The sequence below is a fragment of the Trachemys scripta genome, chromosome 19, assembly GCF_013100865.1.
Source record: "Trachemys scripta elegans isolate TJP31775 chromosome 19, CAS_Tse_1.0, whole genome shotgun sequence".
Taxonomy (NCBI): domain Eukaryota; kingdom Metazoa; phylum Chordata; order Testudines; family Emydidae; genus Trachemys; species Trachemys scripta.
Window position 1 is genome coordinate 5,653,849 of NC_048316.1, and position 26,203 is coordinate 5,680,051.

At 44.8% G+C, this 26,203-nt stretch overlaps 1 protein-coding gene across 2 annotated transcripts in view; it reads right to left on the reverse strand.

Moving 5' to 3' along the window:
• Positions 1-4,493: 4,493 nt before the first annotated feature.
• Positions 4,494-26,203, reverse strand: part of SKI (SKI proto-oncogene) — a 140,525-nt gene continuing 118,815 nt past the window's right edge. Inside the window, exons 2-7 of one of the 2 annotated variants that reach the window (XM_034753691.1) lie at positions 18,049-18,174; positions 17,363-17,478; positions 14,171-14,433; positions 12,909-13,210; positions 9,839-10,069; positions 4,494-5,669 (exon numbers count right to left, since the gene is read on the reverse strand). In XM_034753691.1, coding sequence (XP_034609582.1) covers positions 5,481-5,669; positions 9,839-10,069; positions 12,909-13,210; positions 14,171-14,433; positions 17,363-17,478; positions 18,049-18,174 — 1,227 coding nt within the window. In that variant the 3' untranslated portion in view covers positions 4,494-5,480. Of the gene's footprint in view, positions 5,670-9,838; positions 10,070-12,908; positions 13,211-14,164; positions 14,434-17,362; positions 17,479-18,048; positions 18,175-26,203 lie in introns of both variants that reach the window. The other variant, XM_034753690.1, reaches the window with a different exon arrangement.

The following is a 26,203-nucleotide window of genomic DNA, read 5'->3' on the forward strand; positions in this document are numbered from 1 at the left end:
AGGATCTGCTCCTCAATGTGTATCTTGCTCCCTTTTAATTCAATGGGAATTGTTTGGTGAGCCCAAACCATGCATCACTCACAGCTAATGGTGAGGAATGGTAATCTTAGTAAATGTTCACCACGTGCCTTGTCCTGTGTTTCCAGAGCCGCTCATGTAACAGGGGCCTGTCATTGGGACCTTTGGTGCTACCACCATAGAAATTGACTCTCCTGCACAGGAGTGGGCGTACGGGACTAGGCCCCATATGAAGTTGAGGCTCTTGAGCGGTGAATAGGATCACGTTTTTGAACAGAGATGGACTGGGGTGACTATTATTTTGACAGAAGTGAGAGGGAAATGCTACCGAACATTTGCTGATGTGTGAGTGAAAGAGAGGGGGACAAACCCACAGGCCTGAATGATCAAGAACGACTCCTGGTTTTGGGTGCCCAAGTCGCAACATGTTAAAGGAGCCTGATTTTCAGTCATTGCCTGCTCAGCACTTTCTGAAATTTAGGCCCCTTTAAGCTAACGAGCTAGGTCGCTCCAATGGGAATTAGGTGCATAAATACCTTTAAGGAGCTGGGCCTTAGCCACTCTTGAGAATTTAGGCCACCATGCCGGTACTGAGATAGTCAAAGAACATAGCTTATCTAGGGTTGTTTTCTGGACAAACAATTTTATTTTAGGTAATGCGTCTATACACTGTACATTCAGTCACTGTGGTATATAAGCATAGCTATTTTCATACATAATCTCATAAAGTCCTTTATTTTACAATATTATCTGTTTCAGGGGAGGGGAGGTGGAAAAGGGGATGTAAAAGGACTATCAAGGTACACAGCGCAATAGATAAATATGCCAAGCTTTTTTCTTATTTTTTTTTTAAATCAGGCATTTATAAACAAGAAAGCATACATTAATTACATAAAAATAGTTCTAGAATAGTAGAGTAAGTCATAATATTGTCATTAGCAGCAGCATAGGAGACCAGGATAACAAAATGTGCTGAAATGCTATTGGCTATTATAAATGTATAGATTTTTTTTCCTCAATTGAAAAAAGAAAAAAAAAAAAAGTCATTTCTGTGAATTCTTTTGCTTTTAAAAAACAAAAAAACACCTCAAAAAACAAAACCTCCCTCTAAAACACACGAACTGACAGGGGGAAATCATTTTTTGTAATAATAAAATACTTTACAATGAAAATAAGGACAAATAAAATGCAAATGATGTCAAAAAGTTAACCCACATTGAAAACTTGCAAAAGTTTTTGTTTGTTTTTTTTTTGTTTTGTTTTTCCTTAACAGCAAAAGTTCTTCTTAGTTTAAAAACACAACTCATAAAACAAGACAACTACCAGGTAAGAAAGAGTTTTGAAAAAGTAAACACCATATACACTTATAATACAACAGTGTAAAATGAGAGAAAAAAAAAAGTATTTACATGTTGAATTTACTTCTTTATTTTTTTACATTGGCTAGTTCTGTTTGAAAAGCAGAGTATTATGTATACTAGTTAGCTGCTCCATAGATATGAATGTTATTGCTGTTGGTTTTTTTTTTCCCTTCGTTAAGTCTTCTTTCAGTATAGAAACAGTGAGTAATTAAACTGAATATACAATTATCTAGGTAATATATTTTTAAGTATAGGGAGAGTCAATAGCCTGTATAAAACACCTCTTCTCCCTTTTAACTTCTTAAAGGAAACTAAATGGCAAATACAAAGGGAGGGGATGCAGTCTTACAATTCCTAGGCCCCCTACTGACTTGGGTGCACATGGAATGCAGCTGTGGTCAAAGTAAGAACAATCCCATCTATGAGGGATTTACTTCAGTGCAATGTTGCATACGCAGAAATTACACACAGAACTCCCTCACTGCGAACAACCATCACAAAAGTTTCTCTCACAAGTGTTACCACCATTATCAACAGATGTTTTCTAGAATCAAGTGCCTGTGTGATGTTGAAAATACCCAGATATCCCCTTTCCCCAATACATAGATTTATTTATAATCCCTGCACAGAAGTTTTGAGTTAAAAAGAAAAGGACATGCTCTTCAGAGATGCCAAAATTCTATTTGCTCATTGCAAAATGTATTTTGGAAAGATAAAAAAAATCCCATTTTACAGAACTCTCCTATTAATGAGTTGCTGGTGTAGATAGTTTGTTCCCACAGTCTTCTTGCACTACTGGGGGTGGGGTTCTTAATTTTATTTCCCTGCATGGGTTTAAAACCTTAACTTAGAGTGATTTTCTAATACGTTGTTTCCTCCAATTTGAAATAATCCTACTTAGTGCTTGATGTTAATTTGAAACACAGTAAAGCGATTACACTCAACAGATTTATTGTAACATATCATGTGAAAAATCAAAAATTTTAAAACCTAATAGCATGCCGTTTGAATACGGAGAATTTTCTTCCTTGGTGTTTCTTGATAAAGCTATTTACGATCTTATTTTTTCCTTCCCTGAAAAATATGCAGAGTTCGTTCATTTTTGAGGAAAAAGACTTCATACAGACAGGAGAAGTTACGCCAGTGAATAAATATACATGCTGCATAATTACAAGGATGAAATATATGAGGTGCTGCAGGTAAGAAGGTTGTTTTTTCCTGGCTGAGACAGGTAGAGGCTTCAACACGCTGCAAATTTTTGTTAGGTCATAAGGAAAGAGACATTCAAAGGTTAGACAAAACAATAAAAACATTCTGCTTCAAAGAAGCCAGCATGGTGAAAAACAACAGGTTCGTTCTATGTGTAATTTCTTGACATGGCAATAGAGCACAGCATGTGAGAGACCTTCTAAAATATGCAACACTCAGCTAAAGCTAAATTATTTAGTTTCCCTTGAAGAAATAACTGAAAAATACAGATGTGGAAATCATAAGGCTGAGAACAGTTTTATGCATATTGCATAACAAACCCTTTACATAAGACAGTAATAATGCCCATTAATGAATATACATATGGCAGAGATTTTAATTCCATGCATATGATTTTTTTAATAATTGCAGAAAAAAATACAAAGAAGCAAAAAAAACGAACAAACAAAAAAAAAAAAACAAAAAAAAAAAACACACACACAAAAAAACCCACATAAAAAATACCCCTGCATAAACAATGTTCCTTTTGCATTGCACTTTAGAAGAGGAGATTTCCACCTTAATTCAATCTCCACCATCCCAAACACACAAGGGCAAAATCCCCTGTTTAAACAGACAATTTTAATTTCACGTAATTTACTTGGTATAACAATTTGTTTGCTCCCCACAGTTCTGCACTGTCCCCATAATTTGATTCCTTTCATATACCTTCTTTCTTTGTACCTAAAACATATATGAACTTTACTTCCCATTAATGCTCACAGTTACAATGGTTATTATAATGGATTCAAGCAAACAGCTCTTGTTTAAAAAAAATTAAAAAATCTTTTATTTCTCTCTAATGCACTGTAAGTAAATACTATAATTTTAGGATTGGCAGCCGCTTTTTGTCTACTGGGAAATAATTTTCAAGCTTACACAGTTTGCATAAATGTCCAAAAAGAAAATAAAGATTACTAGGAATGTGCTTCACTGAGAATAACTTCTGTTTATAATGATGCACAGGTTACTTTTTTTGTTGTTTAAAGTTGGAAAAAAAAGTCAACATTTCCTTTACAAGATGCTGAAAGGAAAAATTAGCTGGAAGGCACATAAGCAGCCCCAGGTCCAATTTTTACCTTATGCCTTTAAACTTGGGTGCACATTGAGATATGTGTTGTTTTTTATTAAGCGATTTCCCTTGTTCAGTAAAGCACTGTACGTATATGTGTGTGTGTGTGTGTGTGTGTATATATGTGTATATATATATATATATATACACACACACACACACACCAAACCCATGGGGAAAGCCCAAATCTCCACATCCTTCCACTTTGTCGATATGTACAACCATGCAAAGCGAGTATAAAATACTGCTACTAGCATAAGTATATGGAAAATCCTGATTTGGTAGCTCGATCCCTGGTCTGCATTCACTTTGCCTGGGTGAATGATGACACGAGGTGCTAAGCTGTGGAGAATCAGGCAGATGTTTTGAAGTCTTTAAAGCACGGTTCAACCTAGAATAATCAACCTGTAAACTTTACAACTGTGGAATAAAATGCAGAGGAAGATTTTGACAAAGTGCAGTTCTTTTAAAAAAATAAAAATAATAATAAAAAAAGACAAAGTGATGTAATGCTGCATTTTTATTCCAGGGCTGCGGCTTGGATCCCAAAATTAAAGTAATTTCTATTATTTAAAAAAAATAAAAGATGTAGCCTTATTCACAGCAGCAAAAGTGTCATTCTTAGTTTTCTGTAGTATCTGGTGTTGCACTGTCCTCGGGCACAGTAATCCTGACAGACGATGCCGAGTAGGTAAATCAATACTGAATTTATGAAAAGATTATGTAACAAAGATGAGTTCTCTGGAAAACTGAAGTAAAGATTTCAGAATGACTTCAAAATGCAAGTCTCTCTCTTTTTTTTTTTTTTTGCTTATCTTTCAACCAACTTAAGTTCATTCACTTTCTTTCTTCTTCCATTCTTTTCCTAAAACTGAAGTGCTCTTGGATGAAGTGAGTCTTTTGAACACATCAGTTAATGACAGATATCTTTAAAAATTATGGCGTGATTTACAAACACTGAAGTCAATAAGGCTGGATTTATCTCTCTCTAGCATACACTCTGTCCACACATGCACTCCCCTCCATCCTTCCTGGGGTTAGTAGAGGAAAACGAGGATCGTTCATACTAAGAAAAAAAAATCAACTTTGAAAAGCACTCTGAAATTCTCATAAAACCACATGACAGTGTTAAAACTGTGATGGCTTCCTAAGGGGTTGAAAATTGCTGATGAAATGGCAACATCACCAGAAGGCTTCTACAATAAGAATCCCAAAGCCTGTAACAAGTCATTTAAAAATTGTGCATCAAGGGTTTGTGGGTTTTTTTAATTATTTTGTTTTGCTTTTAAAGGTTCGTTATAAAAAAAATCTCGTTAATTGTTTTAATACCAAGTCTGTATAATGTAATAATTTTAAATAGCTTATAACAAAAAGTTTGTTGGGTTTTTTGTTTTTGTTTGACATTCCAAAGTGTTCCAGCAAGCACAAGAACGTCACAGCACTGCCATGGTTGCTTGCCTTCTACTCTGGTTTGAGTTGGACGATGCTGCTTGCTTGAAGTTTGCCAGTAGAAAATTTGCAGTGGACTCAAAAGTATTTAGTTTATAAACACTCTGTGTGGTATAGGCACAGTAAGATGTTGTGCTATATGGATTGAAAAAAGAGGCGTAAGTCAGTGCTTCTGTTGTAAAGAGTAACATTTGCCCTCCAACTAATTATAAAGTCCATATTTATAGATGTGTGCAGAGCAACACACACCCACTCACACATGCACGTGCACACACTCCCCACACATCCTCCCTTACTGTGCATATATGTCATTCTGTTTATGGATTAGATGTTTAGTTCTCAATGTCATTTGCTGTGTTCTCACTGCTGGGATGATTGCTTGATTTAGGCCACAGTTGTTCCTGAAGTTCCTTGACCACTTTTTCCAAGTGTTCCCGAGCCTCCCTCTCATGCAGCAGGTCAGCTCGGAGCTGTTCCCTGTCGGCCTCGGCATGCTGAAGCTTAACCTGTAGGTCCTCAATCTAGAGGAAAGGAAATGGGGGGAGGGGAGGGGAAAAACCACACCATAGTATTTCGGTTCCATTGTGTCTTTGTAGATTCAGAAAAGGATTCAGCTCAATAACAGGAGTAATTTATAGGGGCTATGGGACCAGTAATGTAACCTCCTGCTGCAGGGGATAAGAGGCTCAATGGCAGGACCAGAACATTTAACAGTCCTACCCCCCCACCCCTCCCCACTGTACAGTTACTATGTGCATTATGGGAACTGTTTGCCTTCTTGGAAGCTCTTCACTATTACAAGACATGATGGACCAGTGGTATGGTATGAATCTCAGAAGCGTTCGACAGGAGAAAGACCAAGTAGGTCATTCACTGAACCCAGTGAAGTTCTTATGCCCATGGACTTTTAAGGTAGCAACACGAAAGGGTGTAACTGCCTGCTAAATAGCTAACGTGACTAATTTCCATGCATTTTAGATGAGTTATTAGCATGATACTCCAAAAATGCATTCCGCTTGGCCAGCTGAACCTTCAAGCTGGTCACAGCCCCCCAAAAAGGCCAACTGTGATCTCATCTTACACACAAGCAAGAATCCTTATGCCTTTTATGGTAAATGGAAGGGAATTTGAGGAAGGGAAGACAACACTAGTAATGTACAGGGGCAGCTGGGTGTGAGGTGTGGGGTTGAAGGAGGAAAGAAGTGACCATATGAAATTTCCCCTGACCCCAGCCATAGGCTGTAGCTCTTGGTGCTACTTTGACAAATTCAGACTCGACATAAGGCCTACATTTTTAACATGGAGGGTAAACTAACCCTTGGAACAATTTATCAAAGGATGTTGTGGATTCTCCGGCCCGGGTAAATCAAGATTGGATGTTTTTTCTAAGAGATCTGCTCTAGCTCAAACAGGAATTACTCTGGAGAAGCGCCAAGGCCTGGACTACACCAGGGGTCAGACTAGATGATCACAGCAGTCCCTTCAGGCCTTGGCGTGCTGAGGTAAAAGCTAAACTGGCAGCTGATCAACTCAGTTTTTGACCAGCGCGAGCTGTAAGTGCCTGCTGGGCCATAAACTGATGTTGAAAAGGCATCTGGGCTTCTCACACACAAATCGGGCCAAAGAGCCCCTGGATCCTTACACAAGAGAGGAAGAGTTAGCACCCTGCAGGCAGGGAGGGGTTGTACTCCAAATCTGGGGCCTGCCAGTTATGCTGCAGGGGGAAGATGAACCAACACCCCTATTCCAGCATCAGGCATCAGCCTGTGACCATCCTCAGCAGCCCCAAACCCCGGGAAAAGCTCAGCTCCTCACCAACTCAGGTCCCATAGTCTGAGTGTCTGGCTCAGAGGGGCAAGTGCAAGCCCCAGCATGCAGGGGTGTAGGTGGGGATGAGGACTGTGTTGACTTGTAAACTATAACTTAGCCCAGCGGCAGAGGTAACAAAAAACAGCTGCAGCCTCATGTCATTTCCCAGAAAAAGGAATGCCTGGTCTTCCTGGGGCCGAAACCAGACCTGTCATCAGCAGATGCAGGATCTGTCCACCCACTCTGAATTTAGCCCTCTGGACTGGGCTATGGGAGATCAGGGCCCAACTTGCCATGCCTTTCACTACTAGATTGGCCCCTAACTCTTTTAAACACCTGTCAACAAGCCCAGCCCTGGGTTTATTATGTCTTCTCATGCTTGTTTGATGCTATTTCACAGACTAAACCTGGCAAAAGAACTGTGGTTTCTTTGAAATCAATAACAAATTATGAAAAAACACATGCACACATACATTCTCTCGCTCTCTCTTCCTGTGCAAGTTTGGCAGCTACAAAGTAAGGCACAAGGACAGATAGTGTAACATTTTCAAAAGCACTTGTGTGTGTAAGTCCCCCTGACTTTCTATAAAATTTTAGCCTCGTAAGTGCCTTCGTCACTTTTTTTAGCATTAGGTTCCTGTGTCATTTAGATGCTTTTGCAAATGTTAGCCCTCATGCTAGATTCATATAGCTGAAAACCCCACAACTGGGGGTATTTGGAGAGATGGAAAAAAAAAAAGTCAAATTTTCATCCAGAGCAAAATGGAAGAAAGGACACACCTGCAGCTCAGCAAAGCTCTATCCAGTAACTAAAGAGTTTATTTTATCTGCATGACCTGTCGCCTTGGGTTGTTTTTTTTTTTTTTTTGCTAAAGTGGAAGTCAATTGCAGGTAACGCCCATTGCAACAGAGCTCAGTCTGGGTATGTTTAGTCTGGACACCTCTTATCAGTGAGACATCCTGAGATGCTAGGGAGGAAGCCCACATCATTTCCTGCTTCTGGTCTCCTGGTTAGGCATGTCTCAGAATGGTACAATCGGACCACTCCCCTTCCCGTTATTGAGAACCAGGGTTAGACGAATTTAGGTTGTTGCTTTTTCTTTTTTACTTTTACCGAGACTCTTTGAAAGGCTGCAGTTGTAAGTTTTGGTATTTGGGAAGAATGTGACCTGCAATCCAGCCCCAAATGAGGGTGTGTGTGTGTGTGATGACATGCTACATGAGGTATGAACTAATGTGAACACACCTATGTTGATCCATGACCTAATCCTCTAGTAGTTCAAATGCATGCTACTTCTATGGTGTTTGCATAGATGTTACATGTATCTCTTCTCTGTGTAGGCCTATATCTAGCAAAGATCATTATTAATCCTCCCCCAAACGATGCTAAAACAACATAAAACTGGCTGCTTTCTGGGAGTTTTAGGGGAAGGATGGGTGGGAGGGTGGAGGGATATAGGAAGTTAGTGTGGAGAGAGGAACCGTGGCAGGAAGTCAGCTGCTTGGACTGGGAGCGAAACCTGCCCCATCTCCCTCCTGCCAGAAACTCCCTGTGATCTAGGCTCTCTCTGACCCATCTCCCTTATTAACCTTCTATTAGCCAGACTCTTGGACTGGGAACCAGTGGGGGAGATGGTTTGGCAGAAGGTGGTCAAGGAGGGAGCAGGTCTGAATAAGGCTAGAAGGCACTACAGGGGAGGCCGGTGAGGGGAGGGAATTGGGGAGAAGTGCTACTTGGGGTTTTTTTTGGAGAGGGTGAGGTTGTGAGAGGGTTAATGAGGGGTATGGGGCCTTGTTCTTTTAACTGGGAGGGAATTAAGGGCCAATCAGGTTGTTTCAGTGGGAGGGGAAGGGGAGGGGGGGCAGAGCACGGCAGCAGACTCCTTTTGACTGGTGTTTCTCATGGAAATCCAGGAGGCTGCCACTCGGCTCTCAGCTCAGCCTGTTATGCTGGGTCATTTCAGGGGGCTTGGAACAGTGGATGGCCTTGCATTCCACTCCACATGCCCTGCAAGACCAAGACACAACAAGGTGACTTAAGGATGTACAGCCTGAGCTCTGGGGCCCATGGCTTTTGTTGGTGTGAATAAGCTATTGACTGTTTTGTTAGAAATGAATCTGGCTGGGGGGAAGGTGAGAGGGGGTAGGGGTGCGGGTTTTAATTTAAAAGCTCGAAGTGAAACACTCCTGTTGGCTCACAGCGATAAACAAAACTTCCTCCCCCTGGTGCAGTCCAGCCTGAGCTACACCTAGCCTTCTGAATCGGCAGGTGATCGCTAGGGAAATCCTATTACGGAAGGTGACTGAAATCTATGGGACTTTGCCTAATACTCTCACTGGATGAAATCACCCCTGTGCAGAGGGACAGCACATGGCCCATGGGGCTCAACTGGGACTGCAATGGTACTAAACCCAGTGCCAGCTCCCTGCACAGGGTGAATTTCACCTGGAAGAAATATTCTTGGCACTGCCTCTAGCTAAAAGGCCTGAGCTACCAAGTTTGGTTGCATGATCTTCCTCAGACCTGGGGGCATTTGCGGAGGGCCCAACTCTGGAGAAGGAAAGATGGACTTGTGCGTAAGATGCTGGACTGGGCCTCAAGAGGGTTGGGTCCATCTCTGCTCTGTCAGAGGCTTCCTATGTGACCCTGGCAAGTCACCTCTTTGTGCCTCAGTTCCCCATCAGTAAAATGGGAGAAAATTCTTTCCTACGTCTCAGGATGGCCCAAATACTACAGAGGGGTAGATACCTAGAAGGGCAGAGAATATCCCTACTGGAGTCATGGGGCATGCAGGCTGAAAAAGGATGGCACTGACTAACCCTAGAAAGTGGAGAGCAGGGAAACTTGCATGCCGATCAGCTCTCAAAGGCCTGGCCTTACCTGGGCAGAGTACTTGGCCCGCAGCCTGCCTGCTTCACATCCTTTGTCACACACCCGGATCTGCCTGGCTTGCTCCAGTTCCCGCTTTAGTCGTATCCGCGACTCATTGGCTTCTTTCATTTTCTTCTCATTCTCAGCTCTAAGACGTTCGATCTCTTTCCTCAAGTTGCGCTTTGCCTCGGTTGCCTCTCTCAGCTTCTCCTTCTTAGCCACGCGCAGGAACTCCAGCTCCTGGAAGGCACAAACAGTTACGGAGTGCCACTGGAATAGGTGCAGAACGTACAAGATTACAGCAAGGAACTGGGTTCAGAAAAGAATGAGATAAGCTCATGGAAGCTAGGTCCATCAATGGCTATTAGCCAAAATGGTCAGGGATGCAACCCCATGCTCTGGGTTTCCCTAAACCTCTGACTGCCAGAAGCTGGAACTGGATGACGGGATGGGTCACTCGCTATTTGCCCTGGTCTGTTCATTGCCTGTAAAGCACCTGGCACTGGCCACTGTTGGAAGACAGGATACTGGGCTAGATGGACTACAGGTCTGCTCATATCTTCTCAAGTGACACTGGAAAGGAGAAATGGATTTAAACCAAACCCCGAGATTCAAACACCACTGTGGTTTGGGGGGGGGGGGGAGAGAAGGAGGCTGAAATCTGAACCTGGTTCCAAATTTTGCAAATGACCCAATCCTTCTAATGAACAGAGCCAAAATCCCCGGCCCAAGGTACCCAAACTCAGGGCTTTTAAAAAGCCAGGCTTGATCCAAATTTCTCATCTTTACTGTCAAGCAAAATGGCTGTCACTGTCTAAGGCTGAATGAAGATGAATTGGAGTTCACTCTTTTGGTGCATCCACCATTAGTGCTGAATGCTGCACTGGCTGAAAGCAACTTTCAGAGCAAAGGATCAAATGAGAGAACTCTAATGGCTGCCCTTTATCTGCAGACACGAAATTGAGTCTGCACAAAGTGAGGACAATGCAGCCCGTGAGTGCCGCTTGTGAAGAGCAAAGCTGGCCAAGAGGCTTTCTACAGCTGCTGAAATCAAGCAACAAGCAACTCCATCACAGCTGGCCAGGAAGAGACGTGTGATGAGTGTAAAAATAAGTTACTTATTTTTAATTTCTAACATTAAGCAGCTCTGTTGTATTATCTACGTTTGCGTGCAGTTCAAGGGCTACTGCCAAGTAGCCCATGGAATGGAATGCTCTGCTATGGTTAGGAAACCCCTGCAGTAAAAGCAAATGTAAATCCAACCTCCGCTTCACTCAGAAAACTTTTCCCTTCCTACAATCGAAGCTCTTAGCATGAATGACTAGCATGAAAACTATCACCCAAATAAGAGCTGTGAAATCAAATTAAACCAGAGGGAAATGAAAGGGAACAAACGGAGAGGAAAAGGCTAACTGGTAGTTTAAAAAACATTGTGTGTGTGTGTGTACGGACACATGCCCACGTTCATGTATCACATGCTTTTCAAATTACAAATATTCTAATCTCAATGCCATGCCTATACACCAATTACTTATGTTTCTCTTTGCAAAAATTGGCTGTGATCTGGCTTTTTAAAGGGTTAAATTAAATGAACTATGGCACATGACTCCTCCCATCCCCTCCCAGAAGCTGGACTTCCTCTCTGTCAGAGGCAAACCCTCACAGCAACAGTGTCTCTGGTAAGTAACACTCTGCAGTCGGGTCATGGGAAATTCACTCCTTTGACAATCTCACTTCCCAGCCAGGCCATTGTTAGCTCAACCCCGACATGGGGGGCGCGCATGCACGTACGCCCTAGCTCCGTGGAATCGGAAACCCAGAGCTGCCAAAATGGAAACCTCGGGCCAGACGCATCCTCTCTCCCGGTCTGACACACTCCTTTGCTTGATTAATCCTGTAAAGCTCAACTTGGGTTCAGCACCTGTTTTACATAAATGAGGTTTGCTTTTTTTATATTATACATAGCTGGCTTCAATGAAACACAAGGAAATCGAGTGGCTTGCCCCTAGGGCACACAGAGTGAGTGAGCAGCTCTGGCTGACTGAAAGCACTGGACCTCCCTTCCCCTGGGAGCTGACCTTGCAACCTGTGATACCGAAGACTTCCTTACAGGAGCAGTATATTGGTGTGACAGAACGGGCTGCAAAACTGAGCCTAATGGAGGAGTCAATGCCAATAGGTTGGGCAGACTTTGGTTCAAATACGAATCAGGTTCATCCAGGCACCTTTCTCCTGCTACGGGGACCGTGTTAGAGCACCTAGGTTCTAATATTGCTTTGTCTTGGTGCAAAACCTTAGTGCAAACAAATCACGTCTACATATGAGCCACTGGCCCCCCAAACCTGGCACTTGTTGGCTGACAGGAACGTGTGTGCCTGCTTTTGGCAAATAGCAAGAGGGTCTTTGCTACCAGCCCTCTATGCTAAAAATAACCCGGCGCTCATTGTTACAGACAGTATCCCTGCTCCATTGAACTGGGGTGGGGGGGGGTCACAATAACACCTAGTTATGCTCCAACTAGTTACCAGCTAGTTCTGCTTCATATACAGTATCCTAAGAGGAGGTTGGACCCTGGTTACTAGCACACAAATGTAGATAATTACTATAGACTGGCAATCTCAACTCCCTCCCTCCCGCAGCGTGCTGATGCCACGCCATGCCATGCCCTGCCGAGATGCGCCTGGGTTGGACAATGGGGAAATTTTACATGCTTCCCAACAGACAAAAGCTCTCAATAGGCCCCTTTAAGGAGAGAAACGTGTGAACTTCATCGAAGTGAAAACGATTTGAACTCGGCTGGGCCTGGCGAGCTTCTCAAAGGGAAACAGGGAAGTGGTTTGGTTTTGGTTAAAAATTTGGGATTCTCTCTTAAGCAGGGGCAGGTGGCACGTGTGACATATAGCCAAAGCTCCTGTATGCCATGCATTGGCCCTTTTCTGTTTAGAACCAGAACTCCAGGGAATGCTGCTAATGTTCTGGGAAGACAGGTGAATTATTTTCCACACGAGACTAGCCAACTGGTTCCCCTGGGAGATGAATATGCAGACAGTGACAACAGGAAGCTGTTGTCCATCATTACCTGGTGCAGGCTTCGTTTAGCCTGCAAGGCAGCATTTAGCTTCTCCTCCTGCTTCACTCTCATTTTAACCACTTCATGGAGGAATTTCTCTTTGGCTTCTTTAGTATCCAGGCCACTGTCCAGGGCCTGTCTTAGATGCTCCAGTTCAGCTTCCAACCCGCTGCTGTGAGACTCAGCATGTGTGGCAACCTCAAAGGAGTTGCTGACAGTGGCCGTGGTTTGCATGCCAGGTGAGCTCATGTCCTTCGCAGAGCTGGACGAAGTAAAGGATGGGGAGGAGAGCGAGGACAGGGACGAGGTGACTGAAACAAACAAACAAAATCCTGAAGTTAACAAACGTTCACAGCAACCTAAGTTAGAATGGGATGAGACCCTTTAAAAAGGAGGAGCCACGCAATGGATGATCTTACAAACAAGAGAAAGGAAAGAAACATTTTATGCCTTGACGTATGATGGAAATTTAGACTAAGCAATGCACAAGGCTGCAAGGCTCCCATCAAACTCAGCGGGAGTTTTGTCTGAGCACAGACTTTGGGATTCAGCCCACTGAGCTCATTGGCTGCATACAAACTCTCTGCACTCTCCATCTGGAGAACATTTCCAGTGCTTTGGGGAAGAACTGGACAGGGATATCCCGCTAGTCTCGGTAGGTGAAATTCATCTCTGTGCAGATATGCAGCACCAACCCTGTACACTGCTTAAGGGCTGATCCTACCCTCGCTGAAGTTAAACCATCACAACTGGGCTGAAGTGGGACTTAGGTTGTACATAAGTATGTGATGGTTCCCTGAATTTGAAACTGGACCGCGTAGGGACACATGTTCCCTCTGAAATAAAACTGTGTGTGTGTGCGTGTGTGTGTGCGCGCGCGCGCATGGGAAAAATAGCTGACTGCACATGCAAGTCCCAGGGCAGAATTGTTTGGTACCAGAGGGCATGAGATGTATGGTATACTCATTTGCACGGGCGTTCACCCATTTTAATGCAAGTGTGAGGTTTTGTGGCTGCATCTAACGTGTGTGCTTTTCTGTGAGTGTGCACCTGGGGTGCCCGCCAGTGAAAATTTCACTTTTGACTTGTGCTGCCGTTTCTCACTATTATTTAAGGCTGGGATTTTCAGAGGGGCCTCAGGGAGCTGGGTATCTAGATCACATTAGGTGCTCAACTCCCATTGGAGTTTAACTTCCTTGGACTCCTCCGGGAAACCAAACCCCAAAATTATTTCAGAAAAAAATAAATAAAGGCAGGTAACTCACACTTACATTCCTCCCGGGTTTCTACTTCAATCTCTGCTTCTGACTCTTTGTCCTCTTCGGTAGCAGTGACGGTGCTCACTGTGTCCGGGACTGCTGGGTTGTCTGCAGTCAGCTTCCTTTTCCGTGGCTGGACCGGGCTGCTCATTGGCTCACTGCTCCGTGACACCACTGTGGCACATGGGGAATTGCTTACAATCTTCTGCTGAGCAGGAGGCGCAAGAGCCACGTTGGGGGCCACAGCATTCTCGAAACTTTTGTAGGAGTAAAAACTGTTCAGGAAGGGAGAGACAAAGGAAAACGGCAAAATATTCAGTCCCATTCTTGCTTTCAAAATGCCTCCTAACTAGCATCTTAGACTGAAAAAAGCCAGATCCTCCACTGGTGTAACTCAGCGGAACTGCATTGATTTCAATCCTGATTTTCACTAGCTGAGAATCTGGCCCTATGATCTCCACCCATTAAGTGCTCCATGCTGTTCTAAGTGCACAGAGGATTTAGACACGAAACCTCCACTCAGTTCAACAGGAATTACAGGCTAAATACTGTGAACATGGAAGAGACCAGATCGTCAAGTCTCCCGTGTGTCAAATGCTGTTTCTATAGTTCTGTCGCTGGAGCTTTATGGATTCTTCCAAGATATGGTGCTTTTACATCTAACCACCCACAACTGCCTTCCAACTTTTGAGATTGCACAGCCTGGAGAAAAGCCAATAGAGTGCCAACAACATTCTGTAGTGCATAATTAATTTTTCCAGATCACATGTACGTGAGTGTGTATATATATATTATATTACATTCAATGAACTATGTTAAAAGAACATTAAGATTGCAATGTCAAGCACTCAAAAGGTTGGTAAGGTTGCTGATGTAGCCTTAATTCAGACCCCTTGCAATTATGCAGTGAGAAACAATCTTTAATGATATGTTAAAGTCTCTACCGAGCATGTGCAAACTAAGATTTTTCAGAGGCTTATAACTGCCAAATTTGGATGAATTTTCACAGGGACAGCAAGACACATGCTCGAAACCAGGGTGACTACCCAGCCAAATTCCAAGCGCTTTTTTCAAAGCATGGAGTGCTGGAGCGTCTTAAAAAAAATTCTTACAACCATTTTGTTAACAGGAGCAAAACACTGAATTTCCCCCAGTCTCTTCCTAACTTTTCCAAAAAATTCAGTCTGAGGCAGACAAGTGGCATGAAAGTTGTCAACCTGAGCAGTTTAAGTTTGGCAAAGTTATAAACAACTGAAAACAGGGACTTGTAATGGAATGTGTCAAGCAATTTCCAGTAAGAGCAGCGCTACCACCACTGCCTGGACAGGGACTGATTCTGATCCTGCTTGCACCTGTGTAAATCAGGAGTAACTACTACACTGGTATGAAAACGAACGTTACAGCAGAATCAGGTCCATAACAGCAACTTTCCAACGATGGCTGTCAAAGCCTCGGCTGCATAATTTGTACATGCAAAAGCAAGTTTTCATGTACAAGCAAATAGGGTATACATTTATACACACTATGCACAAGCACAGATTGCAGTCACAACTTCAACATTCTGAAAATCTGGACCTCCAGGTGTCAATGGAGATTTCCATGGGCAGCCCCTGTTGCAGTTACAGCCAAACCAACGTTCATATATAGATATGCACGCAGAATCACATGGATCTGAGCACGTTTGTACATGTACAGACCCTTATATTAAAAAAAAAAATGAGAGAACTGTACAGAAGGGAGGGAAAAAACAATTGAAATAAAAATCGAAGCAGCCAGGTTGGAATGTCCACTAAGGCCCTGGGGGATTTGCTGAAAGGAGTGGGGGTGGCAGTGCTAAGAAATGCTGTTGAAACCTCCCTAAAAATAATCAGGGGCAGAATGGGGGGCCTGGGAGACATAAATCGTGGGCTGATGCAGGGGGACAGAATGTTTAAAGCCAGAAGGAAGGGAGCAATGGGAAGGACGCTGGAGACCTGGGGTCTATTCCCAGCTCTGCCCCTGATATGCTGCATGAGTTAGCATCTTTGTTTCCCCTCCCACTTGTTTTTCTTATCTATTTAGATAGTGGGCTCTTTGGGGCAGGGATTCTTCTCTGTGGACGGTCAGCCCCAAGCACAATGGGGCTCCAATCTCTGGTGCTGCTGTAATAATAATAATAACCAATAAAGCAGCAACAGGCATGGCTTCGGAAGCCAATTCAGTTCATTCCCATAACAACCGGAAGGCCTGTTAAATTCTGAAACACTAGTACGTTCAATAAAACGGGTTTAGAACAGTGTGTGTTAGGAAGTACGAAATCGAGATGTCCGGAAGGACAAACCAAACTGACGCCATGAGCCGGAGTTTGAGTGTTACTAGGGACAGCTGTCTCACTATATTTCAACAGCGCCTGCCAAAGGGACAAGATTGTAGAGACAGTAAATTTAACAGATGGATACAGTACATGGATAGTGGCTGGAGTGCCTTAAAAAGAATGAATTTAGGGCATGTGAAATGAGCCATATAGAATGAGGAACAGCAAATGCAGCAGGAGTGGATGCTTCCATGCACCATCTTGCCCAGGGGGGTCTCAACCCTGCTCTCATGAGATCACCGGTACTGGCCAAGAGGATGGTTTGGGCTCCAAGGCCCATTCAATCCAGGGCATTTCTGCTGAGGCTGCCAACAAGGGAGTCAATGTGTCAGCTTTGGCAGTGATTTGGTGACAGGGGCACCTGTGTGCTACTGACCTGGGAGGAGACCATCCGAGAGGTTTCACAGGGGTCACCAAAGAGCTATCTGGTGATAACAACTGGTCCCTACCAACTTGGAGCAGATGCCACCCATCATCCTAGAAGTTGTTGGTCAAGCCATCTTTAAACAGCAGATGGGCAAAACTCTAGACCAACTGCACAAAATGCTTGTCTCTTTGCACCACTGAACTAGCAATGACGCATGGACAGATCCTTCATTTCGCAATCTTTTGAGACACGTTTCACTCAAGAAAACCAAATTAGTGAATGTACAAATACTGTCACTTTCTTGTTTTCCCTCCCCAGAATCACTTAAAACTGCGGCTGCAAATACTTTCACTGCACTGCCAGCAGACTGACTTGAACCAAACAACACAGCCACTCATATCAGTGCAAGGGAAACACCCACAAAGGGGCTTGCTGTAATATAAAATTGATTCTCCCTCCCACCCCATGGCTCAAGTCTTCTTACCCGTCTCGGATCAGTATGGGAAGATGTGTCGAGAGCTCTTTCTCGTTTGCTGAAACAGCAGGGGACCAAGGCCGGAAAGCAGAGAGGCGCTGACGGGGATGGACACAACCAATACTCTGCAAGGGAGGGAAGGAAAGAAAGGAAGAGAAAAATAAACAAAAATTGGTCACCACTGAGTATATCTTTCAAAAATATAAACTGCAAAGGAAAGTTATTGACGTGTGTGTGCGCGCGCGCGCGCTTCGGTTCTGTTATCTCTAACACAATTCCCCAACGGGATCGGCTTGCTGGACCTAACTGCTTAGTGCTTTTCACTGGAAGAGCCGAGTTGGATTAGATTTAAAATCCCATTCAGTTGTTGCTTGCCAACAAATAATATGTGGTTTGCAAGAGACCACCTGGGACTCCAGGGCCTTTCAGGATTCCTGTACCTCCGAGGTATCAAAAAATTGCTTATTTCATCCCACAGCCACGCCGCCAATGCTCATTGAGAGGCAGCAGGAGAAGGGGAAGGGCAGAGTAATTCACTCTTCATCAGGGAAAGGTGGAAAACGTCTTTCATTTAGAGAGCACGGGCCAAAGCCATCCTTGGTGTTGTTCCATTGGCTTCAAAGGAGGGACACCAAGCACAAATTTCCTCCCACAAATTTACTTTAAACAGGGCAAGTGTGTTACTGAAGAGTCACCTTATTGGATGAACTAGACAAGGACCGTAACCAACTGGATTGCTTTTCCTTCTCGGCAGAAGTTGGAGACTGGGAAGCAGAGTCATCAATTTTGGGCTTTTTGGAAGCAGGAGGATCCGAAGGGATCTGAAAGGAAGAGGGGGAGAGGAAGCAGAGATTTAGTAATTGTTCTTTTCACAGTCAGTTTAGTGCCAGGATAAAAGGTGATATTTAAAACAAATATTGATCTTTTCCCACCATCCCTTGAACAGAACTATCATTTCATGACTACATCGTAAAGAGCTGCAAATGGAAGAGACAAAGGGACAGAGACCAATGTATTCCACCACACAACACTGGCTTCATTCATTCATTAAAGCATAAATGGCAAGACACAAAGTTACAATACAAGGGCTAAAATGAAGCATAAATATAATTGAGCTATTCACACTGTGCCGCTAAGCAGTATCTGCCTTTTTTATTATTATTATTATTGTATGCAGAAAGGTAAATTTTAATGTGGTTTCTGAATTGGAAAGATTATTTTAAATGAGAACAGAGCAGACTTTGTTATTCTGTTTGCAATGGTTGTTATGCCGATGACTTCACTACCCCACAGCTGCAGTGGATTCTGGGGGCGCTGCCAAGAGCCGCTTTGCCTTTTCCACAAGTGCCTCAGATTGGCCTATAAATCACCCTCAAGCATAAAATAGTCCTTTGGCAGGCAGGACCCCTTTCCTTCAACACCACGAAGAAATAAAATTCCTACAGTCCCAGTGTGGCTTGCAAAAAAATTGGTAACTACTGGTTTCACTGGTGCGCTGGGGATACCAGACTGAGGTGCCGCCAGCACAAACAAGGCTAGCGGACGGGCTCTGGACCTCATTCTGCGTGAACAGTACAAATAATAAAAACAAGAACACACCAACTTTCTTTCTTTCTTTCTTTCTTTCTTTCTGTGAGTTGGAAAACTCATTGCTTTTCCATATTGCGGTCCAACAGGGCTCTTATTGAGATGGCAGCACAATATGGCAGTAACCAATAATAATCCTAATACCGTATGTTTATACAGGGGTTTTCCATCCCACCATTGCGAAGCATTATACAAAAGCGCGTAAGTATCCACCGCCTCTGTTTTATAAATGAGGAAACTGTGCGACAGAAAAGTTTTAAGGACAAGATTTTCACAAGTGTCTCCTGATTCTGGGTGTCCAACCTGAGACCCCTTAAAGAGGCCTGGTGCTCAGTACTATCTGAAAATCAGCTTCCTTTAAGGCATCTCAAGTTGAGCACCCAAAACTGAGTCACCCAAAGCCACTATCCTTGGAAATTATGCTCTGAGTGATTTACCCAATTTTCAGAAAGGGAGTTTCAGGCAGAACTGAGAGTCGGACTCCCTTCTCCAGACGCCCAGTCCACTACCCTATCCACTCTGCTCACAGCAAAGCCTGCCGCTGGATGCCAGACAAAAACACAGTCCCTCTGCCAGCCTTCATTGGGAGGGAACTCTGATATCAAGTCCATGATCACTCTGCTGCTTGTATAGGTGGCAGGGCAGCTTTGCAGCGCTGTGGCTCAAGCCAAGTTACTCTGCCAGCCTGCGCTGCTAGGACTGCTCGTGGTCTTTTACGGCCCGATTTGCGCTGTAACATAATCGAACCCAGCACGGATCTCTTACTACAGCATTCTAAGGCGAGCTAGAGGCTGGGGCGCCTTCCCGTACATAGCAGATGAAGCAGAGCGCGCGTGTGAGTAACCGCGAGTGCAAAATTAGCCCGTGCCAGCGCCAAATGCCAGTGTCAATGGATCTGCAAGAGCTTCTTCTGGCTCAGCGTCAGCCTTTTATTTCTGTGCCACAGCCCCTTCCCCTCCCTCACCAGCTAGAAAGGGGCACTTTGGAACGCCTTCTGCGGAAAGCATAGGGCAGCGGGTTGGGGAAAGGTTCGTTTCTGCTGTCAGAGATGCCGTCTGTGCAGAAGCAGTGACAGCATCAGAATGGTATTTGGCAGGCGAGGCAGCTCCCAGCCCTATCCACTGGGGATGGTGAGCAATGTGGGGAGGGGTGGGGAAGGGGCCTGGAATGAAAAAGGCAACAGGTGGCAAGACTCAGCATGGAGACCAGTCCTCCCCCCCCATCACTGCTACCCTACTCAGCTGCAGGAGAACATTCTGCTCAGGCAGGATGGAGGACAGCCATCCTGGGCCCTGTACTGTGCACACCCGGATAGCTCCGTAATGGGCTTGAACTGGGGGGCTGGTGTAAAAACAAACAGCTTTTGGGGAACAGGGAGGAAAGTGTCAAGTCTTAAAGAGGCGTGAGGAAAGATATTTAACTAGAATCACCTCATTTGCATTTTCAAGGGACTACGGGTCTCCTTTTTTCTTCTCCGCCCTCCTCCCTTTTTCCCCTCTAATCAAGGCTGACATCCAAGGCAGAGGGGGAGCCTGAGCTGCACAATACAGGAGCCGACAAGCAAAACAATCCATGCCCCTTGCTGCCAGTGGTCAGCGTTGTTCTGTTCCTGTGCACCGGAGCCATGATGGGAAAGCCTCCCCCCCCCCCACCGAAGAGAAGAGAAACAGCTGCTGACAGCCCATGTAGATTGTTCTAAATGAAGCAACATCATCTCCCACCATGTGGTGCTAGCATTCCTGAGAATCAGGGCTGGCTTGTGCGCTGGGCACTGAGCTGTGACTTGGAAGCCCTACAGTCTGTTGCACACACCAAGCTGCTGTGTGACCTCAGGCAAGTCACTTCACCTCCCTCTGCCTTGTTTCCCCTTCCGCCCTTTATCTGTCTTGTCTACTTAGATTATTAGCTCTTCAGAACAGGGTCTGCCCACCAGGTACCATCTGAGCTATGGGCGCTACTCTAACACTGCTAATAATAATTGCTTTCTTACCCTCTGTGAAGAATAATGAATCAAGAACCAGGGCTGTTCATGAAGAAGTGGGGATAATGCTTTGAAATCCAAAAAGCAGTGGGTCACTCTTGGCCTGGTCACACATGCCATTTGGTTACCCTTCTCGTTACCTTCGTATCTGTCTGGGCAGCCACGGAAAAAAAATTTTCCCTCCTCACTGAGCTGCAGCAGCTATGCCATAAATCCATCAAAGGCTCATGTTCTACAAGTGTCAAAAGTGGTCAACTGGTGACCAATAGGCCCAGCAGAGAGGTCATGCAGGCAGCCAATGAGAAAGCATTATCACATGCCTCACATCCAAGCATGACTTTTGCTTTGCAAAGCAGAGTCTGCTGATGAAATAGGCAGAATTTGATCTTCCTACCACAAGGGAGTGTGAACAACAGCTCAAAAAAAAAAAAAAAAAAAAAAAAATCAGGACTGAGGAGGTGGACGATTACAAGAAAGGAAAACACAAACACACTCTGGTAGTCTGGACACTGAAATGCAAAAAACGAGGCATGTAGTACAACTTCCCCTTCCACATGATTCACTGATTATACACCAGGCTAGGACAGACTCTCAGCTGGTAATAATAAAACGGACAAAAGTACCACTCTGTCACTTTCATCGTGGGCAAAGTAGCCAGCAGGGGGGAGACACAGTAGATCGTATGTGGATGAAAATTCTTTTATTTCCACCCACATATATAAACGTACAAACTTACAAATAAAATATTAACACAGGTGGCATTTAACGGGGAACTAAATGACCTTCTTATAAATGACCTTGCCCCCTTCCCCCCAACTGATGTGTGCAATAAACTCTTAGAAGCTTGAAACAGAAATAGATGTTTCCTTAACCTTATCCCCCTTTGCTTGTGTTGCTCAAGAACAATGGTTTGTTATTGTATAGCTCCGCATAAGCACTGGGGCTTTTCATGATGGTTTGTTGTGGTAAGGTACCTCATAAAGCCTAGAGCTATGCAAAGTGGTTTGTTATTGTAGAGTTGCTCAATAGCACTGGTATAAGACGTCTCTTGTTATAGGGGAGTTTAGGGGCACTGTGGCATTTGCTTTGGTAAGGCGAAACCACATAGAAAAGTTTATATGGATCCTAAAGAAAAACACAGAAGTGAGATTTTGGGCCTGCTAAACATGATGGCATCCCTTTAAAGTCACCCTGGTATTAATCAGGCTAGTTTGGATTTTGGCCAAATGAGATCACATTTGACATGTCATGCTAGCTCGTTTAGGTATTGTATTATCAAAGCATGAGATCAGTGGAGATGACCTTTACCCGCTGCTTCTCAGAAAGACACCCCCCTCCCTTCCGAATGCTACATAATAATACTAAAACAAGCAGGCCGGGAGTTAACTAGCAAGCCCGGCCTGGCCCCTAAAAGTTCCTTTTCAGTCCAACACAGAGTGAAAATTGGGCTCTCAGAATAAGACACTTTCAAGCCACTCAAGATGGGGTCATTCCTGGGTACTCTCTTTGGGGTCAGTCTCCTCTGTAGCATCTGGGCTGAGTGGGCGATTTTTGTTCTCCTGGCTCCTCTGTTCCCCGAGGGTTTCTCTTAAGCACAAAGCAGGGAGTGCTCTTGGGGGTCTGTGTGTTTGTGTGTCTACCTAAGCCCCCTGTAATGTGAACAGCTATCCACGATGGGATAAGCTCAGATGCTACAAACAAAGCACTGTCCTTACGTGGAAGAGGAGAACAACAGAATGGGCCAAAGTCTCTGGGAGCACCTTTTGCAATTTGACCCTATACTCAACAAGCCAACAACAAGCAAACATCCCTGTTTCCCTTGTCTCTGAAACCAAACAGCACTCCAAATCCAACCTCTGCAAACACCCAAGAGATCTGTTCAAAAGCCTGGGCTTCATTCTGCCCCCTCACTCCAGTTTTACACTACAGTAATGCTATCGATTTACACTGGTGCAAACAAGAGCAGAATTGGGCCCATTTGCCTAACAGGAGCAGGAAACTAGGTGGAGAGTGGTGGGCAGGTGGGAAGATATTTTAAGGTAGCTACCCAAAACAGGGGTTGCTTAGAGCAATGTGGGGAGATTAGGGTTCATGGCTAGGAACATAGGAACTTCTGTACCAGATCACAGCAATGGTCCACCTAATCCGGTCTCCTATCTCTGATAGCACCCACCAGCAGATGCTGTGAGGGAAGGTGCAGGAAACCTAGTAGACATTTAACAGATGGGTATTAATGGGTGATGCGACCCAAAGTGAAGGTTGGTTTCAATTTCAGGGTGGTTCAGATTGGGATTTGCAGGGCTGCACCTGCCTCAAGGGGATCCAACTGAGAAGCAGTCCCCAAAAAGGAAGGGACCCAATTCTCCAATTCCAATTCAGCTAAATCTAATCCTAACCCAGAACCCCCACCCCCCCAACGCCTACTGCAGCTAAAATGAGGGAAATTCCTGCACGCTGGATTTTTAATCCTTCCTAGGATGGGTGTGAGTGCAGCTCCCCCATAGCAGGGGGTAAAGCAAGTGAAAAAAGAAACACTCCAGGCTTCTGCTCTTTGAGTTCAGTGATGCAGGGCAAGCCCGGCCACTACGGCTATTATTGCAGCTTTGAGAATATCTGACAGGCTGGAAGCAGGTGCAGTGACCCACACTGCATGGGGTTACTGAGTCATCTTTGCATAGAAATCAGACAGCTAAAGGGACAGAGCACGTTCTGTGCGGAGACTCTGATTAGGCCATAGGGTGTCTTTCCCTCAACCCTGCCCCTTCCCTTTTAAATGGAGCTTGAAATGGATCGGGGACATGGGAACAATACTAGCAGAAATCACTTTATTCTACTTGGCTGGGAACTTCTTTAAAGGGCTGGATTGTGGCCTGGCTTCATGTGGTTGCAGATGGGCTAAGAATAGGACCCACCCTTCCCCACTGCATTGATCCACTCCTCGGATCACAGCCCTCGGTGTAGGTGATGGGGGTGCAGGCTCCATGGAGCCACTACTGCGCCCCCACAGGGAAAGCTGAGCCTGCCCTAATGGAAGAAGTAACCTGCACCAGGTTACGGGATTCTAGCAGTGGAGGGAGACAGGGAAGGAACTGTGATTCGCAATTCCGTCCTACGGCCGCTCTGCTACATGCCTCTCCTAACACGGGACTGAGCCCTGAAGGTCCAAGGTCGCCATCAAGAATGAATGATTCAGTCCACTGGGGGAGGGAATGGAGGGTGCGAAAGGGCAATTCAGGAGACCAAGCCACAGTAATGCATGATTTTTACATGTACATCTACGCACCCCAGGGAGATAGAGGGGGGAGGGGCTACGGTCAAGAACTTGGAGCAGATCCTACTGCAAACAAGAGTCTATCTTTTCATGGTAGCTTTAAATGTCCCCCAGCACACACAGAGTGATTCAAGAAATCTCTATTTTCATCTCTTTATGTGACTACTGGAAAGAACTATGAACCTGTGTGTATGTGTATGGATTTGATTCTTTATCTCCCTCATACGGGTGTACCTCAGGAATAACGCCACCGAAGTCACAGGGGTTACACCTACATAAAACCGGGGGAAGCAAAATCAGAAACAAGCCCATAAATCTATGCATAGCATTATAGCATGTTGTTCAAGCTGCTGCATTTGCAAAGAGCCAAGTTCAGTTATACCATAAGAAAGGGTGGAGCTTCCTGTCTCGGCAGATACTCAGTTTGGGCGTGAAAATTAAGTGGATTTCTCACTAAGAACAAAAACCACAAGACCAGACGCCAGTCTGATACCGGTTTGTAGAAACCTCAAAGATACACTTCTTGGGGGTTAAAAAACGTGACAGACGCCAAAAGATAAAAATACATTAAAAAATAAAGCAGCAAACAACTGAGTGGCAGGCAATAAACTATACCATCGGGGTCAGACTTCAGTCCAAATGGGTCAGCAGCACAGGGCAAGGCTGTGACCCAGTTCGGTTGTGCAGCATGAAAGCACTGCTGTTTGCGATGCTGTAGTGAAGGGTCGGTCTAAAATTGGGTCTGGTCCAAAGCCAATGGGAGTCATTCCACTGATTGCAGTGGATTCGGGATCAGAACTGGCTGCAAATATTAGCTTGGGGTGGAGGGACATGGGTGCTTCTTGACTCACGTTTGCACGTTCATCCCAAGGAAACTTGTGATCTAGGCATGTACCTAGACTGGAGACACCCTGAGAGCATGGAATGGCTGTAACGAAGACACTGCAGTTTACTGGGACCTAGCTCATACTCACCAGAGAGGTCAGGACAGTCCTGAAGAGGATGCTAGTATAAGTGACACGCGTTGTGCTATGTCCATCCTTGGTGTAACTTTCCCCCTCAGCTAGACAGATGATTCAGTAGATAGGACATGGGGCTGGAAGTCAGGAAACGAGGGTTCAGCTCTTGGCTCTGTCCCTGACTCACTGTGTGGTCTCGGGCAAATCACTTAGCCCCCCTTGCACCATCTGTACAATGGAGATAATGGCTCCCTACCTCACAGGGGTATTGTGAGGGTAAAACCAATTAATGACTGAGTGAGGCACAGATAACAGGGGCTAGGTCAGCCTGCAGTGGGGGTGACTGACAGTAATTCCCATTCAGGAGCTCCTTGCTGGGCTAACTGAACATGGCAAGTCTGACTAGGTCTTAGTGGATGGGTGCTTATCTTTTTATTATTTTTTTAAGGCATTTGGCCAATGCTTAATTTGTAATGAAAGAGGTGCCAGGGATGAACTGCCAGGCCCGGAGGTACCAGGGCTTGACCCTGGCACAAATTAAGCACTGCATTTGGCCCAATATAGCACCTGGTTTGGCCTGCTCCGAGAGGCCAAGGACCAAATGGGACAGGATGGAGCACCCATCATGTGGCTACCTGAAAAACTTCATTCTCCAGGAGCTGCCAGGCTGGAGATTTTCCCCAGCACTCATTTGAGTTTAAAAGTAAACCTTCCAACCAGCAACTCAGTAGCCGAACAACCAACAATGGTGCATCTAATCTCTCTGTCCAGGCCTCTGCACCATGCTCACTGTTGTGGTATCTGAGCATGAGGTGTAACACAGGAATAAGCAGCTGCTGCTTCTTTGACTCAGCAAACTACAAGTTCATCCTTATCAAGATCAGGCTCACCCCTGGTGATACTGTCCTCTTGCAGCAAAAGCGCAGAAAGCACTTAGAGATCGATCACCAGCTATGTCCCACAGGGGCCCATGGATGACATGCAGCTGAGTCTGGAAAGCCATGTCCACATGGGATTTTGCTAGACAAAACAGATACCAGGAGCTTCTGAGA